This window comes from Vitis vinifera, chromosome 7 (genome assembly GCF_030704535.1).
Source record: "Vitis vinifera cultivar Pinot Noir 40024 chromosome 7, ASM3070453v1".
NCBI lineage: Eukaryota > Viridiplantae > Streptophyta > Magnoliopsida > Vitales > Vitaceae > Vitis > Vitis vinifera.
Genome location: NC_081811.1, coordinates 28,251,395 through 28,275,090, shown reverse-complemented (window position 1 = coordinate 28,275,090; position 23,696 = coordinate 28,251,395). Strand labels below are relative to the sequence as shown.

Here is a 23,696-nt window from a genome sequence, read left to right as displayed (position 1 = left end):
AGAAGTCTGCTTAACTTTAACGAAGTTAGATGGACCTGACTCTTGTTGGCTTAACATCAACATTGGCGCCGTCTCTGGGAAGAACTAAGGATGTCAACACCCTTCAGAAGTCAATCATCTACTATGGGTGCCGATGGGTACTTTGACTAGCGTGAAGGTATGGAAAGGCCTCAACAAGAAAGTGATCGGCAGATGCAATCTCTGTTCCACCAAACAAGGCGACTTAAAGAAGATAATGAAGAGTTGCATCCCCAAATGTCGTCGATGGGCCACTCTTAAAGTTGGCAACCTCAAAGCCAGTGAACAGCCTCAAGACGGATTGATGAGGCATTTTTCCCCAAAAACACAGAGTTTCCCTTTGGTAGTCACATGACATGGTCTGAGGAGAAGTTTTCACCAGCTTACCAAGTGTAACTAGACGAAAGCTCTGACTCTACCTGGGTATCAACAAAAAGGAAGTGCGACCAAAGGTCACATCTATCAGATGCGATGTGGGCCCGATTGGGACCTCAAACGCAAGGTGTAGAGGGAAAGCTAAGCATGGTAGAAATCCTAGAGGCCTGTCTAGGCCTTTCGGACGTAGCAATCATGTTGAAGTAACCCTTTCATCCGCCAAAACAACGACAAACAAGGGCCCCAGCGGATCGAGCTCCACCCGAATCCGTCAATTGGCAGTTAGATGACATCATCTCCACGCCGTTCAGCCCCCATATTATTAACTATGAGCCCTCAAGGGGGTTCATAGTGCCAAAATTCACGACATATGATGGAACAAGCGATCTATTCGATCACATCATGCACTTTAGGCAGCTCATGACCCTTGATATAGGGAATGATGCACTGTTGTGTAAAGTCTTTCTAACCAGCCTACATGGCTAGGCTCTCTCGTGGTTCCATCATCTCTCAAAGAATTCTGTGAACAATTTTTGGGATCTATTGGAAACCTTTATAGGTCATTATCAAGATGTAGAATATCAAGATGCAGGAGAACGAGTCACTCAGAGACTTCATGAAACGGTTTGGGTAAGCTGTGCTCCAAGTGGAGTCCTGCAGCATGGAAGCCATCCTGGAAATCTTTAAGCGGAGCATTTGCCTAGGCACGCCATTTTTTGAGTCTCTCGCTAAAAAATCGTCTGCAATGATAGACGATATATTCAGATAGGCAAACAAGTACTCTATTCTCAAATATGACGTCCGGGCGGCTACTCAACAGGTTTTAGTCTCCAATCATCCGACTAGACACGACCAGACATGAAGCTCTAAGCCCTTAAACCAATCGAGACAAGCTAACAAGGGGCGGGATGGCCAGTAGCAGTAGTAGAATCAGGCTAATCTAACCCCCTTAATATCTCATACAAGAAACTCTTCCCAATGATCCGCGATCTATCTGACTTTAGGTGGCCAGAGTCGATTAAGGCAGATTCGGCTAAACGGGATCGGAGCAAAAGTTGCGTTTATCATAAAGATCACAACCACACCACTGAACAATGTAAAAGTCTCCATTACTTGGTGGAAAGACTAATCAAGGTCGGACACCTGAAACAATATGTCTGAGCAACTGGCGAGCAAAGAAAGGCGGCCCGAGACCTGGCCGCCCAAGTCCCCACATCTTTAATAGCTCCCAAAGCTATCATCAACTACATTCATGGAGGTCTCATTGACGAAAAATACAACTCTAAATGGAAAAAGCAAAGGTTTCTTCATGCGGACTCTATAAGAGAGCGAGTCAGCTCCATTCAACACAACTTTCTGGAAAGAAGTATATGCCCTGTCGATGGCATAATCACCTTCCCTCCTGTAAATGCTTGTCGAGTGTTGCAACCACACTAAGACGTCCCATTCTTGACACTAGGAATAAGTGGGTTCGACATAAGAAGGGTTCTGGTTGATTTGGGTAGCTCAACTGACCTCTTACAAATGTCAGCCTACAAGCAGATGGGCTACTTACCATCCGCCCTAGAGAACCCAGGATGATTACTATTCAAGTTCAATTGAGCCACGACGACTTCTCAGGGTGACGTTGTGTTGCCTGTCCAAGCAGGTCCAATCACCTTGAACGTACAATTCTCAATAGTTGAGGATTTCTCACATTTCAATGCCATTATGGGACGTGCATGACTTCATAGAATGAAAGTCATCCTTTCTACGTACCATCAAATGGTGAGCTACCTCACTAAGGAGGGACATATTGATCTCCTTGGCAGCTAGCTAACTGCGCACCAATGCTACCAAGTGGTGTTGAATTCTAGACATCCAACCAGCGAAGAGGCGCATCTAGAATCATCAAATATAAGGGAGCAATAGCAATTACTGAACCCAACGGAGAAGGATCCACTTGCAGTTAATCCACTCCATCCATTGTGTCTGTCACATGACACATATCATATCACCTACATTAGCTTTTTGCTCATGCAAGATGAACTTGAATTGCTCGGAAGCATGCTTCAGCGAAACAAAGACATCTTCGCTTAGACTCACTCCGATATGCTAGGAATCCATCCATCTATGGCCTCTCACAAGCTCAATGTCATACCCTCCTCACGTCTTGTCCATCAGAAGGCTCGACATTTCCATCCGAATAGACAGAAAATCATCTAAACGGAGATTGACAAGTTGCTAGCAACCGGATTTATCAAAGAGGTCAAGTATTCGGACCGGTTGGCCAACGTGGTGGTCGTTCCAAAGAATGGGAAATGATGAGTTTGTGTTGATTACACCAACTTGAATGACGCATGTTCAAATGATAGTTTTTCCTTACCCGAGATAGATCAGATAGTCGACGCCACCGCCAGGCATGAGATGCTTTTTTTTATAGATGTTTGCTCCGGGTACCACCAAATCCCCATGTTCCAGCTAGATGAGAATAAGACAACCTTCGTTACACCACATGGGTTGTATTGCTACAAAGTCATGTCATTCGGACCCAAGAATGTTGGCACTACTTATAAAAGATTAATGACGAAGATCTTCAAGCCCTTGATCAGTCGAACGTGGAAGTATACATTGACGACATTGTTGTCAAAAGCAAAACCCGAGCTGAGCATGTCCAGCACCTAGAAAAAACATTCCGCCTGATGCGGGAATACAACATGAAGCTCAATCCATCTAAATGCGCTTTTGGCGTCAGTGTTAGAAAGTTTCTAGGGTTTATAGTGACCTAAAGAGGAATTAAGGTTAACCAAAATCAGATAAAAGTTGTCCTTGAAACACCTGCCCCAAGTAGCAAAAAGGAGTTGCAATGCTTCACAGGTCGTCTAGCAGCTTTAGGGTGTTTCATTGTCCGTTTTACTGACAAACTAAGACCTTTCTTCCTCACACTCAAAGGAGCAAGTATATTCGGTTGGACAAAATAATGCAGGCAGGCATTTGAAACAATCAAACTCTACCTCACTAAACTACCCATTCTGAGTATTCCCAAGTTTAGCGAACAACTTTACATGTATCTAGTCGTATCTAATTGTGCGATTAGTGTTGTTCTGTTTCGACACATTCAAGACAAAAGAGCTAAGACTCATCTACTATGTGAGCAAAGCAATGGTAGATGTAGAGACTCGACACTCCAGAATGGAGCAAATGACCCTAGCCCTGAAAAGCGCCACCCAGAAGCTCCGCTCGTACTTCCAGGCTCACCAAGTGACCATGCTCACAAATCAGCCACTCTGCTACCCCACACAAACCAGATCTGTCCGAACGAATGTTGAAATGAGCCATTGAATTGAGTGAATACAAAATCAAGTACCAGCCAAGGTTAGCATTGAAAAGATTGGTTATGACTAATTTTATAACTGAACTCCCTAAAAAACCAGCACATCTAGTTGAGTCCCTTAGAGAGCAATGGTGAACGCTTCACGTAGATGAAGCATCCAGAGCGTCCGGTTATGAAGTAGATTTGATCCTACAATCACTAACCACAGAACTGTTAGAGTAGGCTATCCGTCTCAACTTTTTTGTCTCTAACAATGAAGCAAAATATGAAGTTGTCCTAGTTGGGCTACACCTTGTCATAACACTAGCTGCAACAAGGTTAGAGATCCGGAGCTACTCTCAGCTAATTTCCGGACAAATTCAGAAGGAGTACGAAGCAAAGGATAAATGCATGGCTCATTGCCTTGCCCTAGTAGAAGATCACTTAAAAAAGCTAGACGAGTGGGTTGTTAAACGAGTACCCCGAAAGGAGAACTTGAAGGCAGACACTCTAGCCGAAATAGCTGTTATCCTTCATATAAGAAAAACAGTGATGTTGCTCGTCTAATTCCAAACCACACCCTTAATCATATTAGAGCCAGTATGTAGTGTCAATGAGGTAGACCCCGATTGAATACATGACATCGTGAAATAACTCTAGACAGGAAAACTACTAGAAGACAAGAAACAAGGACACAAACTCCGCATATAAGTCGCCCGCTTCACTTTGATCGATGATAAGCTTTATAAACGATCGTTTGGGGGTCCGTACCTAAGATGTTTGAGCGATCCGAAAGCTAAGTATGTCCTGTCTAAACTCCATGAAAATGTGTGTGGCAATAATCCAGGTGGACGAACTCTAACGCATCGTGCTCACATGCAAGGGTACTATTGGCCAACCACAAAACAAGACGCTGAAAATTATGTTAAAAGGTGTGACCGGTGTCAAAGATACGCTCTCATTCTCCATGCACCTTCTGAAACTCTCAACCTGGTCATAAGTCCTTGGTCGTTTGCATAATGAGGGATGGACATAGTCGATTTCTTACTCGTCACAGCAATGCAAAATAAATTCCTGCTCATAGCGATCAATTCTTTCAGCAAATGGGTAGAAGCAGAAACCTACGCCAGCATCAAGGACAAGGACGTCTCTAAGTTCTTCTGGAAAAACATCATGTGTCGGTTCAGAGTCCCATGAGCGATTGTGGCAGACAACGGGCAACAATTTGACAGTATTGTCTTCTGAACATTCTGCTCAGAGTTAAACATCAAGAATCTATATTGAACGCCTCGCTATCCTCAGAGCAACGAGCAAGCGGAGGTAACAAACAAAACCCTATTGGTTGTATTAAAGAAAATGTTGGAATGAGCCAAAAGGAAATGAGTAGACGAACTGTTCAAAGTCTTATGGGCTTATCGGGCAACATCTAGACGACCAACAAGAGCTACTCATTTCGCTATTTCCTACAGGATGAAGGTTGTTATTCCAACCGAAAAAGGCATGCATACTGCTAAAACGGTCGTGCAAGGTCAAAAAGACAACGATAGGGAATTTGAAAAACACTTGGACTAGGCAAATGAAACACGGGAAACGTGGCTATTCGGATGGCTTCCTACCGTTAGAGAGCAATTGCTCATTACAACAAAAGGGCGTGGCCACAATTTTTCCGGATAGGAACCCTAGTCCTCAGAAGAGTCTTCGAGAACATTGTTGAATTAGGAGCCGAAAAGCTTTAGGCTAATTAGGAAGGGCCCTATGTTGCAATTAAGGCCAGAGATTCAGGGGCATACCATCTCCAAATACTAAACGACGTTCCCCTGCTCCGCCCGTGGAATGTATCCAACCTAAAACAATATTACCAATGAAACTTGCTTATGAAAGTAAGATGTATGAAAGGAAAATAGATAAAGATAAATATATTCAAATGTATAAATACTCAATGTCTTTACAAATTTTCTGTAATAAGCCACATCTGACCATAATAAGTGTATACAAATACAAAATCAAATATGCCCTCTAGAGGGACCAGCTCTAGAAGCATATTCTTTACCCCGAGTATGACCGCCTATTGTTTCATCCTCGTCATTTGACGGAAAAGTGGGAGTGTCTTGGACGATGCCCTGTTTCTTCATACAACACCGGTAGCCATAGAAGAACATGTCGTCTACTTGTTTATGATATTCAACATTCGACTCTTCCTTCTGAACAACGAACCCTACCTGGAGCTCCTGTAACTCCTGCTTCAGTCGTTCAGCCTTCTCCTCGGCCTTCTTCTTACCAGTCTCCATCGTCTCCCTCTCTTCGACCAACCACCAAGTCTCAGCTTCAATCGTCTTTTTTTTTTTTTTTTCCACATTCCTCAAAAGCCCAGCTCTTTCCTCTGCAAGTTTCTGAGCAACAACTGTCTCACTCTCCGTCATGGTTTCGGCCACCTACAACCGGTAGAAGAGCTAAGCACGTTGTCATATCAGGCTTCAAACCCCGACTATCACTTGAGGGGGCAACAGGAAAATTGTTAAGAAACGAAAAAGTAAGGCAGAAGAAACAGAAAGGGGGAGCGACTTACCACATCGATCATCTCGAAGGTTGTGTAGTCCCGCATAGGCATGATGCGGGAGATGGCAGTGTCCGAAGTATTATACGAGAGGCGCACTGTGAAGAATCAATCTAGATCATTATATATTTCAACTGGGATCCGTTGAATGGCCGGGAAGAGTACTCTCATGTCTTGTACTGGAATTTCTCTCTCAATAAAGGAAAGAATTTGCTTCATCAGCTCAGCTATCTTCTCTCGGCTGAGGACATAATCTGGCTTTAGATGAGAGGAAGAAGAAGCCATGCTGCCAAGCGACTCTTCGCTGAAATGGTTTGGATCGATAGAGAGCCTCCTTGGATCATGATGAGCAATGCCTTCAGTAGAAGGAAGCTTCTCATTTAATTCAAAAATGATCTATGTAGCAGTAATCGAAGGCACTAGCACTGGTGTAGGAACCGAAATAGGTTCTGGACAAGTAGGGTCCGGACAAGGTCTCTTTGGGGGGAGGGACTAACGGCGATGGATTCAGATAGGTGCTTACGCTGCCTCTCCTAGAATCCAACCCTCAATTTTGTCTCCATGTCTCCCTCATTTTCCTCTTCACAGATGATGAAGGGCACCACCCGATCAGCCCCTGTCTCTGGCTCACTGCTGGTAGTGGAAGAAGATGAAGATGACAAGGAGGATGAAGCATATGGAGAGGACGGAGGAGCGGGTGGTGGAGTTCTTACTCTCTGAACAGGTCGAACACCAGGTGTTTTCTTCTTATTTGCAGAAGGAGGGGCAATCGAACCAGAGATCAGACGACTTGCGGCCAGACCTTGCCTTAGTGTTCCTTCCTGATGCTTCTTCTCTCTCTCTTTTAGGAGAGCCTGGCGTGCCTTTGAGTCTGCCAAGCGAGTGACCTTGTAAAAGGGCAAGTCCTTCAACACGTAGTGCTAGTTGGGCATCAAGGACGAGAGAGCCACGCGATGGAGTATGGGGAGAACGTATAGCTTGGGTTCGCTAATCATCGCATGTAGATTCTTGTCCGACAAAAGAACCTTATGGTCTTGCTCGAACACAACTATCTCAAATAGCTTGTTGAGCCGATCGAAAGAAGCTTTTTCTATCAACTCCACGAGACGTCTCTGCTCCTTCTTGTCTCCACCACACAAACAAAAAGATCAGTAATAATTTCATAGTAAAAAAAAACAATTGCAAAAAACGGACAAAGGTTACAAGGACATATCCTACTTGAAATCTTTATCGAGCGTTGTGAAAATAAGACTTTGTCCTGCCCCTCATATGAACCACTCTAGGAGCCAGAGACAAGGACATGCCCATTTGCCCCACCCTTATTCAAGTCTGGGAACCCAATCACTAGCTGGAGGAAAGGGATATGGGCAGCCAAGTTGAACCTCTCCTTCTAGCTCATCTTCACCATGTAGACGAACAAGACCTCCAACAAGGAAATGTCCAGTTGGTAGAACATGTCCAGGACGTTGCATCCTATTAACACTCAAACAACATTTGGATAGAGGAAGGCTAGAGGGATATGGGTGAAGTAGAGAAATTGCTTGAATATAAAAGGCAAAGGTAGACAGAGCCCTACGACAAATTACTCTTTGTTGAAGTACATCGCGTTGTGAGACTGTTTTTCGGAGGACAAAGGCTCATCGTCTACTAGGAGAATAGAAATCATGTCCGAGATACAGAAGCGAGCCCGAAACTCCTGTTCGAACAGAAGATCAATTGGACTCTTCGTCCTAAGGTGCCAGGCTCTAGTACCATTTCGGTCGTTTTTCTAGGGCCTTCCACTTCAATTGGTGGAAGCAACGCCTCATCTTGCCAACATGCTGAGTAGCTCTGGGTAGCGTGGAAACTTGCACGGGACAACGCAGTTGTTAGAATCGGTCACTCGACCCATCCTCTGTTTAACGGTGCCTCAACTGTACAACAAAAAACCTAAACAAACCAAAAGTTCGAGTCTAAATAGACCGTTTAAACGAAACTCGCAGATCAAACCTCTTGACCAATACTCAGAAGGAAGATCGCCCCCGTCGCGCCACCACAAAGGTGGCAGGGCGAAACACCTAAATCAACCCTTAAAGGAATCGACAAGGAAGAAACAAAAGGGAAAATCTAAAAAAATCTTAAATACGACAGTCAATATAGTCGTCTTCTCCAAAGCAGAAAATCTAGAAAGCCCTAGAATTTGGACGCCATGGCGTCTATTTTTTTTACTAAACTCAACAATCGTCGGCACGGTCCCAAAAATGAACAATAAATAGAAAAAAAGTGGACAATGGAAAACTTACCGAAGTAAAAATTGTGTGCTCTCTAACAAGAGGAAGTATGTCGGAAGCAAGCCTGAGAATGATGTCGAGAATAGCGAAGAATGACCGACAACAAGTGCAGCGACAACGAAACAGCAGAAGCGGGGATGAAAGAACCCTAGAGCGGTAAAAACCAAAAAGTGGCCCAAAAGGTGTGGGGGGCCTCTATTTATAAGGACCCAAAACCCTAGGGATCCCAAAAGACAAGCCTGGAAACGCATCTTGAAAGGGTGCGTCGTCTAACAGTCAACCTTGATGAATGCGACCCATCATTGCCACTTCATGTGACACGTGTTCCAAAACGCCTAAGTGACTTGAAGAGACAGATAACTCGTTCCACCTATATCTGTCAGCTACTCGGCCAGATACAAGTAGACGTGTTAAGGGGGCATTGTGGGAGAATTCCCCTCCACGTGTCCCTTCCCAGTTCAGACACTTTACCCATTTAGGACAAGTATGAAACCCATCCAGATCGTTGCTTCCATACCAAGTTAAGATCTATCTGGCACCAGAAGTGAGAGGGTTCATTTCCCTCACAAGGCCAGATGGCATTAGGAGTCCAGATTCCCAAATGGGAAGGGTTGTCTAGTCACGTCTTAAAGACCTTTGGCATGCGTGATCATTCATGCCTAACATTTGAGTGGTCGATGGGATTCCATTTATCCCACAAGTCCATGTCAATTAATTGTTGGACATATTCTTAAACATTGACAGAATGAAAGGATAAACAGTTGCACAATCCAAAATCTTGGCATGTCAGCAGATGACACCTGCCAGCCGCCCTTAACAGTGATAATTGCCCAACCGCCCTCAGGACAGTCATCATTACAGAAGAAGGTCAGAGTGTCTAGTCAGCACTACAATGCGCGGTATCATCAACTCTATATAAACCCTCCAAAAAGCACGAACAAGGTATGCGAGCACTTATAGGCTCACTCTCTCCCAAAAAATAGTTAAAGCCACCCTTGTCTGATTTAAGCTTCAGAGAGGCGTGTCTGGACCAACCGTTCAAACATCCTTTTGTGTAGGAAAGAAGTCTGTCTGGTTTTAACGCAACTAGACAGACTCTTCAAGAAGCACGAAGTAGGGAATAAGTCAACATAACTTCAACGAAACTAGACGGACTTGACTTCTATTGGCCTAGCATCAACAATTTAAATTTGAAATAAACTTTTTAAATCAAAATTTTACTTTTCACTTTAAAAAATAAATCACTAGAAAATTAAAAGCCTAATAAAAAAAATGGATTACAGATGATATAATATAATCAAACGATATAAAATCTTTTTAAACCTCAACTTCATTATATAACATTTTCCTATAAAAAACAATAATAAAATTAAAACTGTAAAAAGAAAAAATAAATAAAAATTGAGGGGCGGAGCGGGCATTGAATTATATACCAATACAATACATACAAATACTAATCATTCAGAAGATTACGTTTTTCATGGCAAAAAAGCCAAACCAGGTGTTTACACCATTTACATCAAACAAAAATGGGTTCATTTGAACAAAAAGAATAAGCCCTTTTTTAATTACACCTTACCGAGTGGTTTCCTTGCTCCCTCACCTACATCCAAAAACCCTAATGACCTTTCTCCTTACCAGGAGAAAAAATCACTCTCGGTGATAGTACTCTACAACCTCAATGACCGCCAAGTGCCCTCCGGATTCACCGTTCGATCTCCATCAAATCCTTACAAAGAAGATACTGAGCTCAGGGCCATTATTTCCTTCAGGGCTCAACATGTAGAGAGTCTCAGAGTCCTTCGAGCCCACCACGCGCTCAAAATGGGCCCGTATGTAAGCTAACTCGTCGTCCTGCCCCTCCGCCTCTGCATTTCCCGGCAAGACTCCGGCGCCCATGGACACAGCCTTGAGCACCTCCATTATATACAGATCCTCCTCCGACGCCTCTCTCTTCACGCCGTACCCACTCTTCTTGCCATTATAGTACATGGTCCACAGCGGCTCCTCCATCAGCTTCGTCTTGTCTTTCTCCGGTTTCTTCTCGCACTCCAGCGCGATCCTCACCATTCCGGTGCCCATCTCCTTCTGCAACACATTCGTCAACATGGCTAGCTCCACCACCAGCATGGGGAGGCACTTGGGGTTCTCTTGCAGCGACAGGGTCACTTTTCCTTTGCGGTAGCCGAAGAGAGTGCCGGTGATGCGGATGCCGGAGACCTTGTTGCCATCCGGGAATCCGGTGGGGAAATATGGGAACTTGCATGCGGGTGTGATTATGGGGAACGAACGGAAGACGGAGCGGAAGACGCGGAAGACTTTGATGGGTTTGTGTTTCTTCTTGGTAGAAGGTTGGACGAGGGAGAGCTGCTGGCGAGGTGGCGGAGGTGGGGGAGGGGCGGAGGAGGTTGACGGAGAGGTGTCCGTGTCTGCATTGGGACTGAGCTTAGGGTTAGGGTCTCCCATTAATGGAGGTTGAGGGCCAGCAATGGGAGAAGGCCAACGGAGGGAGCGACAGGGGAGGAGAGAGAGCTGGGTTTGGTGGTTATGTTCGGTTTTTTTCTGGGGATGGAGCTTAGTCTTCGGGGCCTTGAATCGTTAAACTCCTGATCCTATGGCTGAATGTAAACATTTTTTTTTTTAATTTATATATTTTTAAACTTTCAACTAGCAAATGAAATAATGTTAAATAGAATTGCATTTCTCCAGCATTAGAAAAAAAAGGGAAGTATTAAAATGTTGTCAACGTTTTTCTTAAAAATTAGAAAAAAAAAATCATTATTCATGAATTTAATTTTATTTTATTTAACTTTTTTGTGATAATATTGGCTACAACATTGTAGGTGAGTACCATACCAAAAATTACAAAACGTCGTGCCTACGCGGTCTTATCATGACGGTCCCTTTGTTTTTTGGGTTTAGGTCTATTTATTTTTTGTAATGTCTACACTCGCAAACCGTACAGATCATAGGTTCTGTCACTGCTGTGTGACATGAAATCGAAAACGTACGAGATTGAAAGGCCAAGCCGATCCAATGGGCCAGTTGACAGCCCATACGGCTCAAATCGACATGGCCCAATAAAGGGTGAAGGGCCGGCCACGGTTACAATTTCCGAGCCCACCACCATTGTGTCAGCTAGTAATGATAAAGACCCGGCTCGCCGTAATTCTTATGCCCGAAAAACACCAAGTCTCAGCCATGTTCACTGACAAAGCATAATAAAGAGAAAGCACAGCCAAGTACTTCTTCCTCCCTTCGTGTTTCCTCATCTTCTATTTCTTCTTCAAACATATTTATAATATTCATGCTTGGGTGTTGTGAATGCTGTAGAAAAAGTATCATCGATCAATGGGTGTCATGTGTGCACCCTAGTCCATTGGTTTATAACGGAAGGTTCAATTCCATATACATATATGATGTTTTAAATTATAAAACTATGTTTGTTTTTTTAATTTAATATTAAATATAATTTACTTTCAGATTTTACATAATTTTTTAAACTTTTTTTTTCTTATTATTTATTTTTAAATTTTTGGGTTGAATAAAAAAAACACAAATGTTTGGAATTTTTATTGAATACTAAAAATGATTTTTTTTTAACAATCAAAATGCAATTTTAATATCATCTATACACTATTAATGTTCAATACTTAATAAAAATACAAACGACTTACTAATATTAACTTATATTTAAAATTAAATTAAATTAAACTCTATTTAAATTTACGTAAAAACAAACAAACATCGTCTTAGCCATGTGCAAAAATTGGCTAATATCTGATTCACCTCGGTAAAAGATTAAGTTGAATTAGTTTGACTTCACATACTTTTCGTTCAACAATACAAATTATATCAAAGTCCAAGTGGTACCGAATCGATATTTTAATTTTTTGGACAATGTTTTTTTTAATTATTAGAAACTGTGAAACAGCTCATGGTGTGGGCTTCTGGCACATAACGGGCCTGAGACATGTGGTCCCACGTTCAAATTGGGCTAGGTCGCTAGGTTCTTGGACAACTCGCTTTCATTCTATTTGTTTGCATTCTCTTCATATCAGTGAGTCAAATCTCAATATGTCATCATCCTCATCCATGGAGGATGATGGTCTCCTCGCCTCAAACTCAATCCAACCCGTTGATTTGTTCGCCACGTCACCCCACTCTATCATATGGCCATTCCCCCCTGTCAACATCCCCTCACGCTCTCCTGTACAGCGTGTAACCACCATTCCCAATGACAGATTTGTGGAAACAGTATGTTAAGGTTAAGGAATGTAGATTTCAAACACAAATAAAGCATAAGATAAAAGTAGAATTTAAGTAGAAAAATCCTTTCCTAAAATGGTTAATAATAGCTTATGCTCTTCTACAATTCAATATTCTATTCGAAAACACCTCATCTCTTTCCATCAAAATAGAATGATAACTTTGTTACTTTCCAATGATAAAATAAAATAAGTTAAAAATACTATTAAAATTTATAAATAAAATAAAATATTAATTTATATTACAAATTAATCTTTTCTTGATATATATATATATATATATATATATATATATAAAATAAATGCAAAATATTGAGGATATCTAAGATAATCTAATATAAACTAATATAAATTAAATTCACATATCATATTAATTAATTCATTTATCCTATGATTGGTTCTTAGAAACTTTGATGGTATTGTGAAGAATGATAAAAATGAATCAGATGAAAAAAAAGAAAGAAATAAAATTAATAAATTATTTTTACTTGGTTCATCAAAATTATTTTATTTTTTTATATATAAAAATAGAATAATTTGAAAATATATATTTTTAATTAATTTTAGTTGTATATGATTTTATTTTATGATAAATTAAATATAAGAGAACATTGTTTTAATATTTTTTTTATTAAATATTAATTTTTTAAAATAACACAATCCTCATTATTGAAAAAAAGATTAAAATTAATAATGCAGCACAAATGTTGCTTCTTATAATATGATTTGGGAATGATTTTTATTTGAGGTATTACTATATTGAGGATATCCAATATATGGCCATTAATGTTATAGATCTTTTACTTATAGAAGCAACCTGGTATGGCCGTGGGCACGCGTGTCAAAGGCGCGTAGAAGTGAGAACAGGAAGTTGCTTTTGTTCGTGCAGTGGTACCATAAATGCTGCTTTTCCACCTTCCGCTCATGTCTCTCGTCTCTCTCACCAACCCTTCTCCTCTTCTCCTTGGTTTTCTTGGATTGTCTCATTGTGATGTTCAATTTTGGCGATGAGCTGACAATCCAAAGTTACAGCATCCCATGGCTAATCTGGATCCAACTGCTCATCATGTTCCTCATCATCGTTTTTCTCTACTGTTGTAGCATCATTGCTTTTGAATTCTCCGATGACTCCGCCTCCGCCTCGCCATCAGTCGGCCTATTCACCTCCGCTAGGTCCGACGTCGACAAGCCACTTTTCAATTCCACCGCCGGGACCATCACCAGCTCACATCATTCCAAGGTGTGCCTCTTTTTCTTTCCGCTTTCTTTCTCCCCGTTCTGTTTGAATAGCGAGAAAATAAAATCTTGGGTTTTTTATTATGTCATTCTTTTTTTTCTTTTTTCTTTTTTCTTTTTCTCTGTTCTGTTTGATTAGTGAGAAAATCAAAGAGAAAGTAATCGAGTTTTCTTTTTTCCACCGACCGTTTGATTGGTTTCCGAATCTAGGCGGCATGAAACGGCTGTTTTTGAACGTTTTTATTTTGGTAAAAAACGCGTTAGGAGATTTAAATCATGGAATGTCGTTTTCTTCTCACTGGAATTTTAAGGCGTGTTTGAAAACAACGAATTACTTGAAGAGAGTTCTTTTGGTATATACTTTTTTTCGGAAATTCTTCAATTAAATCATATGAATATGATTGCAGAGGATGCTTTTTGGATCAACGCATTATTTGGCTGTCCAAAATTGAACCAGTCCCAAACACGCCCTTACTTAAAGTCCAACTTAGTTTTTATTTGTTATTTTATTTTTTGCCCTTTAACACGAGGAAGCCTTGCCCTCCACGTTAGGAAAAGCCATTGCTCCCGGTTTGTTTTTAAGATGCTGTTACTGGTAGAAGCACGGAATCATTATGCTACTGTGCTAAATAAGAAGCACGTGCAACAAGGAACCGAATGACTGGAACTTCCGGTTTCTAACCCTATAACTTTATTTTTTATTACTTCACTTTTTAGAACCTATTCTGCTAATTCATGAATAACTCATAAAGCTAAAAGGCAACACTCGTTAGTTTTTAAAGGCATATTAAATTATTATTATTATTATTATTAATCAACCTGATAATGATTTTAATATTTTTAACAATTGAAAAATTTTATCATTCAAAAGATAAAAAATATTTCATAAAATCACTATCAAACACAAAAAATTTATTAAAAAAAATATTTCATAAAATCAGTATCTAACACAAAAAGTTTATTGAAAAAGTTTATTGAAAGTATAGAAGTTGCAGCACTTTTCATTTTACTGCTATTAAATGAACTGGAAATGGCCTTAGCCTTTCTGTCCTTTTGATAATGACAATCTCATCTGTATAGTGAGATCGGCATCTGGGGACCTCACCTGCCAACCACTCTCGTCTTATCATCATTATTATTATTTTCTATTACATATAGGTTTTATTTTTTTCTATTTTATTATGTTTTATTTTTAATTTTTTTTAGCCTGTTCATGTGAATTCATTTCTGTCTAATTCCTGTCAATTTGGGATGAGTTTGGTGGATCGTGGATGTGATCCGAAAAGCTTTTTTATTTGGTTTTGCTTGTCCGCACTTTTTGTTGTTGGACTTTTCTGGTTTATTTATTTATTTATTTTTGTTTTTTGTTTTTTCCTAATTTCAGTTTTAGGTGCTTCTTCATCCTAAACTCCTCTACATATGTTTGAAAATATTTTCAAAAATAATTCTAAAAATAAGTTTTTAAAAACAGTTATTAAGAGTAGTTGTAAGTTGTTTTTAAGGATAAAATTCCTATTTCAAAATAATTCCTAACTCAAATATGAAAAATATATTTTATTTTTTTTTACTTATCATGTATATGTACAATACAAAAGGTTTTATCTATCTTTCATGTTTTCAATGCTTTCTCAAAGTACTTTACTTGACAATATTTTAAATTTGTTTTAGAACATCATTTTAAAAAATTATCATCAGTCTACAATTTGTCTAACATGTTTTTGAAATTAAAAATCAGTTTCCTAAACTCATTTCCTATGTAGACTTAAAATACCTTAAACTTGTTTTCCAAAAATTGTAAACAAATTCCCAAACCATTGTTAGATAAATTTGTTGCGGGCATATTTTGTAATTTAAAAACAATTTTTTTATTCTAAGGAATGAAAAACTGTTTTTAATACTAGTTGGTTTTTTATACGTTGGAGTGCAATCGAACCATGACATTTATGGATTCAAATAAAGTGTAGTGGGTTTCCAACCAATTTCTCTATCTCATACTTCTTAGCTTAAATTATCATATCTAGAGGTGAAGTCGATAATTTGAACTTGCATGATCAAACCTCAGTGTTCTACTTTGATCCAATTTTTTAATTCCTTAAACGATCAATTCGACCGTTAAAAGAAGTCAACAACTTTACAGTGTATTTGTTTGATTATATGTTAGGCCTTTTAATTCAGAAGAAATTAAGATTTAAAAGCTTCCTAATATAATCGAGATCAAATATGAAATATCAATACCTCTAAATTATGCATATTAACTACATTCAGTGGTGTAACATAGAAATCTTGTGAAACAATGGCAGGCAGGAGGCAGCCAAAGCAGAAGAGGGGAGAGAGCAACAAGCACTAGCAGAAGAATAGCAAGAGGAGAAGACATCCTAGAAAGGGAGGCCTCTTGTGATAAGGATGTCACCCATATTTCCTTATCCGAAACCTCCCACCATCCCTGCCACTACATCAGGCTTGCTAGACAGGTGTTTCTCAAGTGTCTGGGCCTCGATTCCACCTCCGACGATTCTCCAAACCCAGAACGAAGAAGAGACACCTGATCAAAGTATTCCTGTTGCTGTCTAGGAATGGATTTTGTTACCATTTTCCATATTCCCATCAAGCGAATTGATACTGGATCACAGCTGTAAAGCTTTTAAAAAGGGGGTCCAAGAACACCATCTGACGCTTGAGCAGCCTAACAATGGAGATCACCGATAAGGAGTTGGGCAATATACAAGGTGAGAAATGAGATTTGAGCATGTTGGGCATTTGCTTTTGGTCTGGTCAAGGTTCAAGATCAATGCAGTTCCTGTTCTATTTGCCATCTTTTTTTTAACGGTATGGCATGCTTTTTGAAAAGATTAGAATCGGTAATTTTGAGACCTGTAGGATCTGGATGATGATGACTGATTTGAATTCTCATTTCGAGATCATACAGTATTGGCCTTAGAAATTGGCCTTTCATGTATGTATGTTCTTATTCAGTTAGAAAATATACTAATAATAAGAAGAAAAAAAATTGTATTTGTTCTAGGAAAATGTTTTATTTCTAATTTTCAACTCTTTCTTGATTCATGAATCGATGCGAGGGACGGAGAGAAGTGAGTTGGATCCAAAAGCGATGGGCCCAGGTCAAAGAAGTGACCATTTGGATTCACGCTTTATGCTAGTTTTATATACCTTCTCCACGCCTCCTTTTTGGTCGGTCTTGGTAGGCGCATACCACGCGGAAGCTGTTTTTTATTTATAGAAATAAATAATATTTTGTCGGCGGCATTGTGTGTGGTGCATTACACGTTTAAAAAAAAAAATCTCTATCGTAGCACTCATGTGATCATGAGTGCCGATCGAAATTATTAACGATCCAAAAGATTTTCAGTTGTCATTAGAAAACAACTAAAAATAAATTATGTTTTTTATTTGTCATTAAAAAGCAATTGAAAATAAATATATTAAAATTTAAAATTTTCATATTGTGCAAAAATAAAAATAAAAATAAAAATCCATGGAAGAAAAACTCTCTTTTTACCACGAAATTTTAGGATTTTTATTTTTTATTTTTTAAATAGAAAACAATTTTTCAAGCTAAAATAGCATTTTTGACAGATTTTGAATAATTTTTTAAAAATAAAGTTGAAGTGTTTGTATTAAATGTTTTGACAAATAATCGCAACACTCTAGGAATTCATTTTAAAAATCATCTTCAATTTTTTTTTTTTTTTAAAATCATTCTCAAATTTTCAAGAATAAAAATTTATTTGAGAACTTAGAAGGTAGTAGGTACCGATATGTTTTCTATAAATGACTTTTATCTAACATATTTTATTTTCAATCATCCTTAGTATTTACATAATTATTTTTTAAAACAATAAAAAAAAAATGAAAACAATTCAATAAATGTCTCCCTTCCATAACAAGTTCTAAAAAATGTTTTTCTTAAAAAAAATCTTATTTTTATAATAAATTCTTAAAAAAAAATGGTTTTTTTTTTGTCTAAAAATTAAAAAATATGTTTTTAAATATGAAAAACTGATTTTTATTTTTAAGAGTAAAAAGCTATTTTTAAAAATAGTTTCGAAACAAAATCCTTATTGTGCATAAAATGGCAGTATCTTTTTCAAAATAAAATTATTTTTATTTCTATCAAAATAATAAACATTATTTTTAAGAATTAATTTTTAAAAGTATTATTGATTTAAAAATTATTATTATTATTATTATTATTATTATTCTTCCTACGATTGACTCTAATTGAAGCCTAATAATTTCAAACAAATACATCAACAAATAGTAAAATAATTTCAAGATAAAGAAAATTAGGCTTGCAAAGGATATTTTCTCTTTGTGAGTGATTTTTCCGTCTTACATGGAATCTTTAGTCCTTTTGAGGGTTTTAGTAGAGTGACACTCGAACCCATCTCTCTCATCAATCATACTTCCCACCAGATAGTGTGTATATATATATTGTGGGGGTACTATTCAATTTGTGAAGATAAGGAAAAAACGTCCATGAGTTGTTTAAACTCTAGTTTGGAAGGAGAGAAATCTCAAGTATGAGGTGGAGAAAAAAAAGGCTTACAAAGGACTTCCAAATAGGAAAAGGAAATTCTTGTTGATTTTTAGATTTAGATTTGTTAAGAATCAAAATTAGTAATAGCTAACTGTTGAAATCCTATTTGAAATTTGTGTAGTCTTTGCTGTATATACTTCTACACTTTCCAATATTTGAAAACTTTTATTCTTTAAAAATTTATATTTTTCTAAAATATTTCTATTTTACAAGCTTCTATTTTCTAAAAAGAAAATTTTCTATTTTTTTTATATAAAAAAAAAAGTGTTCGATTCCAAAAAGAAAAATTATGACTTATATTTTATGGAAGTTTTTTTTTTTTTTTTTGGAAATTTCTATTTCCTCACTTAAAAGTTTTAATAATTAAGTTACTGTATAAATTAAGTTGCCTTTTTCATAATTTCTTACCATTTATAGGTTTTTTTAAAGCCTATAAATAAGACTGTTTAGTCTAAGCCTCAAATCAACTATCCTACACATTTTGCAATTTCCATTCATTCATCAACAAAGAGTTGCAGGTGAAATAAGACCGTAAAGCAGGCATATCAAAAAGAAGAAAAAAATGAAGTCTTGTGCAGAGAAGTGGATAAAAGTAGTAGAGTTCAACCAGAGCCGGGGCTATCTCCTGAAACTAGTCTTGAAGCCTTTCTTGAAGCGCCTTGGAGCTCATGCCTCAACTACTGATCAAGCCAAGCAAGAAAAGCTTGCAAGCAAGTCTAAAATGTCTTCAGATTTCAGACAGCCACCAAGACCGCCAATAGACCCTGGTCAAGGTGGGCAGATCAACTCTTCATCTTAAGCCATGAAGTTTACAGGTCTTTGAGAGTCCAGTCTACACAAAGCTTCAATGGGATTCTCTGTTTGTTTCCTAGCTTTAGCCCTAAGAGTGTGTGGATATTCTTTTATGTGTTATCCCACCTATGAAACAATTATTAGTATCCTTACAGACTCAATACATATTATATAATACAAAGTTATTACTTGTTTATGTACTGTTTCTAAATAATCTAATCCATCAGAATCATGTGTGGATTCTAAGCATGCACCGCCTAATTCTAAATTATTGATCTCTACTTCACAGCATTGATCAACCTCCTATCTAAAGCAATATAAACTGATTTTAACCAGGAATGTTCATGACACAACATTAAATCTATTAAAACAAATGTCAGATAGAAGAAGAGTAACACATGGAAAAAGAAAAAACCACCATAATATTGCATCACAAGAAATCCCATCGGTCTCAGCCCTTGAGGCCTAGCTCATCTGGTAAAAGGTTGGGGTGGGGTTGTAGGAGATTCCAGCTTCAAGTCCTAGTAGGAAGCAAAAAAAGGGGTTCACCTATCCAGAAATGGGAACCACATTGGTCTTGAATCCTAAACATTGTAGGAGAGAAAGGTGCCAGAAATTTTTGGTTAAGGTTTAGGAAGTGAAAGATCTTCCTTTTGCAAGCACTAAGCAGAAACGCAGCAAGAGAACCGAAGGCATGGGTATATCCAAATGCCTCCAAGGTAAATTGGTACTCCTACACGGTGTTGGCTTCTATCCATCTGCAAATCAATATGATGCTTTTGAAAAAAAAAATAGCAATGATAATACTATCTCTCCAGGGTATTCTTTTTGGGGCAACCATTAATTTGAATCAACAAGAACCTGAAGCCTATTTGCTGCACTATTTAAAGCTTCTATACAGCCTCAACTACTTAGCCAAAATAAGTAGGTGTCTAGCAAGGAATTGATTCAGTTTTCTAGCATTTCGCATAAACATTACATCTTCATCAAAATAAGGAAATATTAAGCAAGTGATGCTAGCCTGTTACCATGTAGATAAAGGAACTCTTGCAATGACCAAACCATTTAGATTTAAGGTACATGTAAAACAAAGCTATAAAATAAATAAATAAAATTAAAATAAAAAACATCCACAATTCCTCAACAAAAAGTGAAGCAATTCACTTGTCCCATCCCTAATGACCCATTAGCAACAGCCCCATTGAGTCTCATAAGCCAACATCCGATGAAAGTTAAAGATTGAACATTAATCCTACCTGCTAAAGCTATATGCATAGAAAACATATACAAAAGGCAGAACCAAATCTGCTGACCACAAAGATCGTGTCTTTTAACTTATGACTTAGCTCGAGTAGCGAAATAGTTAAAGGCCATCTTAGACAATCTGGTAAGAGTGAAAAATAGTTGAAAGAATGATCGACCCTTCACAATTCCCTCCTTTATTCCCCTCGCAGTTCTAGCTAAGAGTGGGTCTGCTGCTTCAATTTTTTGATTGGCCAGACCCTGCACCGTTGCTAATCAAGTATACATAAAGTAAAAACTCGTTGTTTCAAATCATTTGACAACCAAAAGTAAACCATGAAAACTACAAAATGTGCAGATAACCTGATGGAGTCATGTTTGTCAACCGGCGCAATCTTTCCTCGGCCATGCGAACAGCTCGAGTGGAGCTTCTAACACCTTGTGTTATCTCCTGACTGCATCACAAAGGAAATGAGTCTCTTATGCAGATATATGAGCTGGAAGTAGAATAACATCATAAGAATGCTTAATTGAAAATGCTAACCCAAGATCACTGAGCTCCATTGTGAGATCACTAATTTCCATTCCAGATAATCGAACAGCAGCCATTGTTCCAGGAAGCTCCTCCCTTGTTACATCCAACAGCTTCTCTAATGATTCGGCTGCTCTCTTGAAAGCCTTTTAACGAACCATATTAAATATATTTAGCACATACCATTGAAAAAAGAAAGGAATTTATATCTTATAAAAACTCAACCTTGTGCAATGCATCCATCTTTTGTCAGAATATTCAAAGTTTATGTCTGAAATTGGACATTCAGAATGTAGGAATTTTAAATAGACTGATCAAAATTTCACTGAATTTTTTGCCCCTTGGGGTGTGTCTGAGCAATAGTGCTCTCTAGCAATCAACCAGGTATCCCAGTTCAAGCTTCCACAATATTTAAGTGGTGCAAGGTACAGGAGCCAGCCCATATCACCCAGGGTTTATTTCACCAGTAGTTGAATGAATGCCCTACCGTCAGGGTGGATTTCCGGTTATCAAAAAACAAAAAGACAAAAATAAAAAATAAAAATGGATTCACTGAATTTTTGGGTTTATTCATTTTAACGTAATAAGAAACAAGTCTTAAAATGTCAACATGGACAACTACGGACAGATGCTTGATTTTTTACTCGTCCAATCAAATTTCATGAAAGTTTCCAAATTCTGCCTCCAAACATTTAGCCAATTCAAAGTTTTCAGATTTTCAGCCAAACTTCAAATTTTACTAATGAACTTTTCCTATCTTAATTTTTCCTCAATTTGATTCAACTGCCTTGCCCTAGTCCAAATTTGGCCCAGTCACCAAGTTATAGAACTATTTTCCAATGAAGATGCAAAAATCTAAGATTACTAACCAGAAGAGTTGGGATTGCAGAGCAGAAAAGCCAAGTCGCCGAGATCGCTGTCTACAAAAGAAGAAAATGTTTATCAGAATCACCACATGTCATAATCAGAAACAATATCTCATATTTCTTTAGCATTTTATAGTACTTTTTCCTTTTGAAAAATATGGGTACAAGATATGCCAAGTTACCCAAGCGCAGCTTGAGATTAGCTTGACTAGAGGCTCAATGAGGATCAGATCACGGTACAAGTCACCCAAGCACAACCTAGCTTAGGGCTTGTCAAATTTTAAGCAAGCTTGGGCAGCCTAGTACTTGGCAGTGAGCACTTCAAGACAATGTTAATGAAAACCAACCAACTCAAGCCTGGCTCACTTAAAGGCTCACTCAAAATTGTTCATGAGATCCAAGCAACCTGTGAATCAGCTCAGCTGGCCAATTCAAAAGCAAATATTTCTGTCTTTCTTTAGCATTTTTAGACTGCTTATTTCCTTCTGCAAAATAAGGACGCAAGACACACAAGCTGCCCAAGCTTAGCTTGAGATTAAGTTATTGAGTAGAGGCTCAAAGAGGATCATCATCACAAACCTAGCTTTAGGTGTTGTCAATTTCTAAGCCAAGATCAGGCAGTCCAGTATTCTGATAGTAAGAACCCCAAGACTTTTAATGAAAACTGAGCTACTCAAGCTTGAGCCCTTGGCTTGGTTTGAAGCACGTAGCTCAAGACCGATCCCGACAAAAACTAGCTTTTGCAAGCCAAACCCGTGTAACTTGTGAATCAGCTCAGATTGTTTGCAACCAATTCAAGAGCAAATGGTTCATTTGTTTAAGCTCTTAAAACCAAGAAAACTACCTCAAAAAACCCTACCTGAAGTGCTATAAGTTCAATTACTTCCTAAATAGCTTCATAAGATCTTGAGATCACCAAATACCCATCCAATTCAAATATTCAATTCATAAATGCTCTTAATTACCCATATATAAAGGAATTTATTCTAATTCCCATTCAATTCACAAGCAAGAGAAGCAATCATTGATACGTAACAAACAGGAAAATTTAAACAAATATAAGGTGCTCAAAATCAAATAAATTCCCCAAAATAGAAAGGGAAAAATGATTGAAATATTCAATAACAAAGGATACAATCTCATTCAACTAAAAAGAAAATTTCTCAAAATATCGATAATTGTTTCTCATTTGTTTCAAAGTTGACAGAAACCCTAGAGAGAAAGTACCGCCAAAGCAATGACATTCAACACTTCAATGTGACGATGCGTGAGGTTCCACTGTGAGAGCTGAAGCGAAGACGGCGAAGATCCAACCGACGAAGTGAACTGAGAAGAAACAAACGACTGCAGCTCAGGCGATGCTGCATTATTCGATTTCAGAGACAGGCACGTGAACCGGCGAGCCGGTGGCCCAGTGCCGGACAGCCGTCGACATGAGAAGAGGTTTCCGGCTAGGGTGTGGGCGTCGTTTGGCTTGATTGCAGGGTTCGAAACCTGCAATCTCAGAGTCGAGGACATGGTCTGTTGCGTCCTTACCAGCTGTGTGACAGAAGTTTAAAAAGAGTAAGGGTATTTCAGTCATTATGCAACTCGTTATCGTATACTGACGGACTTCCCGTGGATTTAGTTTTAGGCCTCCAACCAACGTCTTGATGACCCGTTTGGTTGATGAGAAAATGGGGTGTGACTTGTG

General features: G+C 38.5%; 3 protein-coding genes across 4 annotated transcripts; 1 reads left to right on the top strand and 2 right to left on the bottom strand.

Annotated features, from left to right (window-relative positions):
* Nucleotides 1–10,076: 10,076 nt before the first annotated feature.
* On the bottom strand, nt 10,077–11,088 carry LOC100266423 (protein MIZU-KUSSEI 1). Its single transcript, XM_002276174.4, has one exon. The coding sequence runs from the start codon at nt 10,973–10,975 to the stop codon at nt 10,232–10,234; it is 744 nt and encodes a 247-aa protein (XP_002276210.1). The 5' UTR covers nt 10,976–11,088; the 3' UTR covers nt 10,077–10,231.
* A 2,593-nt stretch (nt 11,089–13,681) lies between these two features.
* LOC100261215 (uncharacterized) lies at nt 13,682–17,040 on the top strand. The gene is made up of 2 exons (XM_010654553.3): nt 13,682–14,017; nt 16,314–17,040. The coding sequence occupies exons 1-2, from the start codon at nt 13,769–13,771 to the stop codon at nt 16,557–16,559; spliced, it is 495 nt and encodes a 164-aa protein (XP_010652855.1). The 5' UTR covers nt 13,682–13,768; the 3' UTR covers nt 16,560–17,040.
* Nucleotides 17,041–20,440: 3,400 nt separating this feature from the next.
* Nucleotides 20,441–23,696, bottom strand: LOC100256131 (uncharacterized). 2 transcript variants are annotated; one of them, XM_002280163.4, is made up of 5 exons: nt 23,231–23,696; nt 22,007–22,057; nt 21,150–21,283; nt 20,969–21,060; nt 20,441–20,877 (listed from the first exon to the last, which is right to left on the bottom strand). In XM_002280163.4, the coding sequence occupies exons 1-5, from the start codon at nt 23,519–23,521 to the stop codon at nt 20,699–20,701; spliced, it is 747 nt and encodes a 248-aa protein (XP_002280199.1). In that variant the 5' UTR covers nt 23,522–23,696; the 3' UTR covers nt 20,441–20,698. The 2 variants fall into 2 exon arrangements, with proteins under 2 accessions (XP_002280199.1, XP_010652854.1); XM_010654552.3 differs by having other exon boundaries at nt 20,441–20,866.

Excerpts from the sequence above, each read along its gene's own strand:
- LOC100261215 (XM_010654553.3), top strand. The coding sequence starts at position 13,769 with ATGTTCAATTTTGGCGATGAGCTGACAATCCAAAGTTACAGCATCCCA. Across the intron at positions 14,018-16,313 it reads CCAGCTCACATCATTCCAAG|GCAGGAGGCAGCCAAAGCAG; the intron begins GTGTGCCTCTTT and ends AAACAATGGCAG.
- LOC100256131 (XM_002280163.4), bottom strand. The coding sequence starts at position 23,521 with ATGTCCTCGACTCTGAGATTGCAGGTTTCGAACCCTGCAATCAAGCCA. Across the intron at positions 21,284-22,006 it reads CTGCAATCCCAACTCTTCTG|GCTTTCAAGAGAGCAGCCGA; the intron begins GTTAGTAATCTT and ends GTTCGTTAAAAG. Across the intron at positions 20,878-20,968 it reads GACAAACATGACTCCATCAG|CAACGGTGCAGGGTCTGGCC; the intron begins GTTATCTGCACA and ends ATACTTGATTAG.
- LOC100266423 (XM_002276174.4), bottom strand. The coding sequence starts at position 10,975 with ATGGGAGACCCTAACCCTAAGCTCAGTCCCAATGCAGACACGGACACC.